Raw genomic sequence first — 6,246 nt, 5'->3', positions numbered from 1 at the left:
AGGGGGGATTGGGGCAGGGGGGATGAGGGAAGCAATACTGTGTCCTGATGAAGGTTCTCCCCCTCCCACCTGGGAGAGCAGCTCTTTTACTTGTGGATGGATGAGTTGGAGTGTCGGGCATTGACGTTTTTCGCGTTTTTCTACAACCCAGGAGTACATATTACACAGGTTCAAACCATACAGAAGGATGGCCAAACTAAATTTCCCGTTCAGCTGCCAACCCACGCAAGCCCCGTGCCTTTTCTGAGGTAACTGCTCTCGATCATTTGGTATCTGCTCTTCAGGCCCATTTCTGTGTGTTACCTACACATGTACGTGCGTAGTTGTGTTAGAAAAAGAGCTGCAGTTTTTTTGAATAATTTTTCTGTGCGGTCACAAATGTCCATACTTACTACAGAGGAAAAGTGCTTCGTAATCTCACCCCTCAGAGATGACCACTGCTAGTTGTCAGGAGTATTTTCCTCCAGTTATTTCTCTAGCTATATGCTCAAAGTACCGTGGGGAAAAAACATGGGATCCTGTGAAATGTACTATTTTTGCTTATTTTACACTTAACATTTTTTGATGTGATCATTAAAAACCAAGTGACTAGAGGCGCCTGGGTGGCTCAGTTGGTAAAGCATCTGCCTTCAGCTCAGGTCATGATCTCATGGTTTGTGAGGTCGAGCCCCACATCGAGCTCTGTGCTGACAGCATGGAGCCTGCTTGGGATCCTCCTCTCTCTCCTCCTCCTCCCTCTCTCTTTCTCTGCCTCTACCCTGCTTGTGCTCACTCTCTCAAAATGAATAAATAAACTTTAAAAATGTTCAAACAAATAAACAAAAACCCCAAGTGACTAAACCAGCTAGTGCGCCTGGCTCCCACCCAAGCTGCCCAGAATTCTCTCGTCCCACTGTATCCATCGCCTTAGGAGAGATGCATCCGACATTCTCTGCTATCACTGCACATACCCAAGGATTCTAGGAACGACTCAAGCCTAGATCGCTCCAACGAGTCAGAAACAGGCGGACCAGAAGGAGAAACTTCGCTTGTAGACAAGATTTCACATGACGGTCCTCGTTTTCAGCTGCTTTAGAAAAATCTAAAAGTCTGTTGACCCGTACCTGCTTTCCCTATGACTGCCCCTTGAGATGGGCATGATCTGTCCACATTGCCACGGTGTCCTCCACTCTGTTGTTTAGGAACAAGCCATTGTCACTATTGAGGGCACTTCCCTGGTCCCCATAAACATTTGGATGTGAAACTCTCAGAAGAATGCTTTCTTTCTTTTTTAGATGTTTATTTGAGGGGGGGGGAACACGGGCACATGTGTGAATGGGGGAGGGACAGAGGATCCAAAGCAGTCTCTTTGCTGACAGGAGAGAGCCGAATGTGGGGCTCTAACTCCCAAACCATGAGATCAAGACCTGAGCTAAAGTCGGACGCTTAACTGACTGAGCCACTCAGGCGCCCCATACTTTTTTTTTTTCATGTTTGTTTATTTTTGAGAGAAAGAGAGAGCAGGAGATACAGAATCCACTGCAGGGCTCAAAACCATGAACTGCAAGATCATGACCTGAGCCAAAATCAGATGCTCAACTGACTGAGCCAACCAGGCGCCCCAGAAGAATACTTTCTAGCCATGTATATCCAACTTCTAGATCCCCTCACAAGTAACTCAGGTGCCCAGTCACTTCCTAGATCTGATGCTGTGCTCACCAGGCCCATCCATTTCCATCTCTGTTATCAGCACCCAAGTCAGAAACCTAACACCTTGCCTCAATTGACTGTCTGGACTGCCTTTTATTCTCTCAGCCACTGTTCACTTCATATGCCAGGCACTGAATAATGGCTGCGAATACAGAGGTAAACAAAATTCCCAGCTTTCCTGGGGCTGACAGGTATGTACTGGGAGGAGCCCAGTATTTTTGTACATGCCTCAAAAAGAAAAAAAGGATGAAGGGCGGGAATCCCCAGGGCTGCCTTCCTGGGGCCTGTCCTCATAACCTCTATGCTCCATTGATCCACCTCCACATGTCCTAATCTGAACTCAGGAGCTCCTTAGGCAGAGGTAAAAGAGGAATCCAGAAAGACCGTCAATGCTGAGGAGAAAACAAAATCATTTCACTGTCCTGAGAAGAAATGCAGTTCTTTATTTTGGATGAGCCCAGAAGTGTAGCTATGTAAGCTTAAGCAATGTGCATATTTGTGTGCCATGGCTTACTTATAAAATGGAGGTGTTTTTTTTATTTGAAGATCTAATTGGATCTATTAAATGATTCGTGAATGGGGCAGCTCCCCATCTAGCAAATAGGTGCTCCCAAAATAGAGGGTTTTTAAAACAACTTTATTAAGATACAATTCACATACCATATAATTCACTCAGTCTTTTATGACTGGCTTCCTTCACTCTGCATTGAAAGGATTCAAGGTGCATTCATCCTGTAGCTTGCATCAGTACCACATTCCTTTTTATTGCCAAACAATACTCCATTACACGGATGTGCCACATTGTGTTTATCCATTCTTCAGTTGACAGTCTTTTAAGTTGTTTCTTTTAACTATGATGAATAATACTTCTGTGAATATCCGTGTACAAATGTTTGCGTGAACACATTTTTTTTTTTCTTAGAGAGGGATGAGGGGAGAGGGGCAGAAGGAGAAAGAGAGAATCCCAAGCAGGATCACATTTGATCCTGCCACCCTGGGATCATGACCTGAGCTGAAATCAAGAGTGGACGTTCAACCGACTGAGCCACCCAGGCGCCCCAATATAAGCACATTCTGAACTCTTTTAGGTATGTACCTTGGATTGGAATTACTGGCTCATATAGTAACTCTTAAGTCTATCATTTTGGGGAACCACCAAACTAGTTTCCAAAGTAGCTGCACTATTTTACGTTCCTACCAGCAGTGTACAAAGATGGAGTTTTAATGGGTTCTCCTAGTATTACTGTGTGAGTTCACTAATTAGCACAGACTTCTTAGAACAGTGCCTGGCACCGAGTAGGTGCTCAAAAACTTACTGCTGTCCTGATCGGTGATGCCTCTCTGATCAGAAACTCCAAGAAGCAGATCTTAGAGCTCAATTAAGGAGAATGCTTACTCACACGCAGTTTGTTGGGAAGGCACATCTTCCGAAACAGACTTTGAGGTGAGGAGCACATATCTAGTGGCATAGAAGGGAGAAGGAGCCTGAGCCAGTGACGAAGATTAAGAGCCCTTCTTATTAGACGGATCAGAGTTTAAGTTTGGTCTCCCCCAACCAGCTCTGTGAATTTGGTCTTTAGCCAGTTTCCACTTTCCAAAGAAAATGACAGTCCCAGCCCACAGGTTCATCGTGATGGTTACACAGAATAATGCAGATAGAGGTTACTCACCACAGAATTGAGTACACAGTGGACATTCACTAAATAAGAGTGTTGTTACTGATCGCAGTGGGAAAGATTATAAACAGGTCCCTTATTTCAAGATGGGTAGGTTGAAGTCCAGAGTTTATATGATGTATGGAGTGAGAAGAAAGGAGACATACATATTTGGAAAGATTTAAAAAAATAAGCTTGATTTTTTTTTTTTAATTAGAGGTGGGAAGAGAGGGACAGAGAGTGAGAGAGAATCTTAAGCAGGCTCCACTTTCAGCACAGACCCCAATGCAGGCCTCAATCCCCCAACCCTGGGATCATGACCTGAGCCGACATCAAGAGTCAGACACTCAACCAATTGAGCCACCCAGATGTCCCTAAACTCATTATTAAAACAGTCTTAGATGTATAAAAAAATGGCAAAGATAGTAAAAGATTTCTTATATCCCCTAAATTCAGTGTCCTGTATTAACACCTATTGACATTTCACTTTATTTTTATTTTTAAAAAAATGTTCATTTGTTTTTGGGCACCCAGGTGGCTCAGTCAGTTAAGCTTCCGACTTCAGCTCAGGTCATGATCTCACAGTCTGTGAGTTTGAGCCCTGCATCGGGCTCTGTGCTGACAGCTTGGAGCCTAGAGCTGTTTCGGATTCTGCGTTTCCCTCTCTCTGCCCCTCCCCTGCTCATGCTCTGTCTCTCTCAAACATAAATAAACATTAAAAAAATAATTTCACTCTTTTTTTTGAGAGAGAGAAAGAGAGAGGGCAGGAGTGAGCAAGGGGCAGAGAGTGAGAGGAAGAGAGATTCCCATGCAGTGTGGAGCCCAAAGAGTGCTCAAGCTCACCTTGATGTGATGACCTTGGCTGAAGTCCGATGCTCCACCAACTGAGCCACCAGGCACCCCAGATTTCCTTAGTTTTACCTAATACCTATTGTGTTCCAGGAGCCCACTGCAATGATACTACATTACACGTAGTCATCACGTCTCCTTAGGCACCTTTTGACCATGACTTTTCTAGACTTTCCTTGTTTTTGATGATTTTGACAGTTTTGAGGAGTTTTGGCCAGGTATTTTAGAAAATGCCTCTTACTTGGGATTGTTCTTTCTTAGGATTAGACTAGGGTTACGAGTTTGGGGAGGAAGCAGAGGCAAAGTGCCGTTTTCATCACATCATATCAATGGTACATGCCTTCAAGATGACTTATCGCTGTGGCTGAGGGAGGGCTTATCAGCTTCCACTGGAGAATTACTCTTTCCCCTCTTCTTTGCACATTTTACTCTTTGAGAGGAAGTCACTCTGCACAGCCCTTACTGTAAGATGTGGGAAATTATGCTCCACCTCCTTGAGGTCTGAGTATCCACACAAATTACTTGGAAATCTGCATGGGAAAATTGTCTCTTCTCCCTTTATTTATTTATTCTATCATGTATTTGTGCTCTGATGCATTTGTGGGTATTTCTTTTCCACTTTAGGCTATACTCCAGTATTTTTATTTATTACTCCCCAGTTTTCAGTTGGCTCCAATGCCTCTTTCATCGTGGGGCTTTTTGCCTTTTTGGTATTTTTAGCCAAGACTTACTTTTTACTGCTTATCTTTTTGTATCTTTGGGTTTTTGTCTCCCAGTATATGTATTATCTGTTCTTAAAAGTTAAAACCACTGCCCGTGTAATTAACATGGTCTTGTAGCTTATAACAAAAGGCAGAGTCAGAAGTGTCCTTCCTTCCCCGATACACTCCTGCCTTGCTCCCTTTCTCCTTTCCAGAGATACCATGTTGATTTCCTGTTTGTTTCTCCAGCACAATTCTTTTTTTTTTCTTCTTTTAAACAAATGTTTACATATAGTACACACTGTTCTGTATGCTGCTTCTCTCAAGTAACTATCTCTTGCAGGGTATAGCACTCCTTTGCAAGGCTATCCCATAATATATTTAGCCAGTCTCCATTAGTGGACGCTTATGTTCTTTCACGTCTTTTACTACTGGAACAAAGAGTGCTGCCGTGAACCTCTTTGTTCACCTGAGCAAATAAATCTGCAGGACAAATTTCTAGGCAGAGCTTTGCAGAACCAAAGAGTATATGCTTTCAAAACTTAGATGCTGCTAAATTCTACACAAACCTGGTGCCAGTTGCGAGCTTTCACTCTCACTCTCGTCCACAGCGATGAGAGACGACCTGTTTTCCCACCCCCTTGCTGACACAGAGAGCTAACAAACTTTCTGATCTTTGCCAATCCAGCGGGTGAAAGAGCATGCCCTGCAGAAATTTGAATCTATATTTCTTTTAGTGTGAGTGAACATCTTGCTGGACATTTACAAATTCGTTGTGTTTTCCTTTTCTGTGAATTGCCTCTGCCCCTCTCCCCCTGCCCTCTGGGTCTTTTTTATAACCTTTGTTTTGTGCCTCAGTGAAAGCTACTCATTCATTTCTTTCATCAACAAATATTTATTTACCTACTATATATCAGACTCTGTTGTAGCAATGTGACAGTGACCAGAAAGGGCAAAGGTATTTTTCCCTGGGAAATTAAAATTCTAGAGGGGGTAGACAGAGAGTAAAGCAATAAATGCATGTTGGTTGGTGATTCATGTTAGGGAGAAAAGGGGAGGGTATGGACTAGAATGTTCTGGGGTGCTATTTTATATACAAGGATTAAAGAGGGTTTCTCTGGGGGATCTTAAGTGAGCAGAGATGGGAATAAAGTGAGGGAAGGAAGCATGCAGTTATCTGGGAGAAGAATGCTTTAGGAAGAGGCAGCAGCAGTGTGAAGTCCCTGAGGTGGGAATGTGCTAAGTGGGCTAGAGGCTGAGGGCTGGCTGGAGCATGGTGAGCAAGAGGCAGAGGGGTTTGGGAGGGTTTTGGGAGTGGAGACCAGATCATGCAGGGCCTTGAAGGCTTTTGT

General features: G+C 43.7%; 1 protein-coding gene across 1 annotated transcript in view; it reads left to right on the top strand.

Moving 5' to 3' along the window:
* The window catches only part of FBRS (fibrosin), an 18,905-nt gene extending 13,350 nt beyond the window's left edge, over nt 1-5,555 (top strand). The window contains 1 exon segment of the mRNA XM_077760543.1: nt 5,506-5,555. Coding sequence (XP_077616669.1) covers nt 5,506-5,555 — 50 coding nt within the window.
* Nucleotides 5,556-6,246: the final 691 nt, after the last annotated feature.

This window comes from Crocuta crocuta, unplaced genomic scaffold (genome assembly GCF_008692635.1).
Source record: "Crocuta crocuta isolate KB4526 unplaced genomic scaffold, BGI_CrCroc_1.0 scaffold73, whole genome shotgun sequence".
In the NCBI taxonomy this organism is placed as follows: domain Eukaryota; kingdom Metazoa; phylum Chordata; class Mammalia; order Carnivora; family Hyaenidae; genus Crocuta; species Crocuta crocuta.
This window is presented reverse-complemented; position numbering and strand designations above follow the sequence as displayed.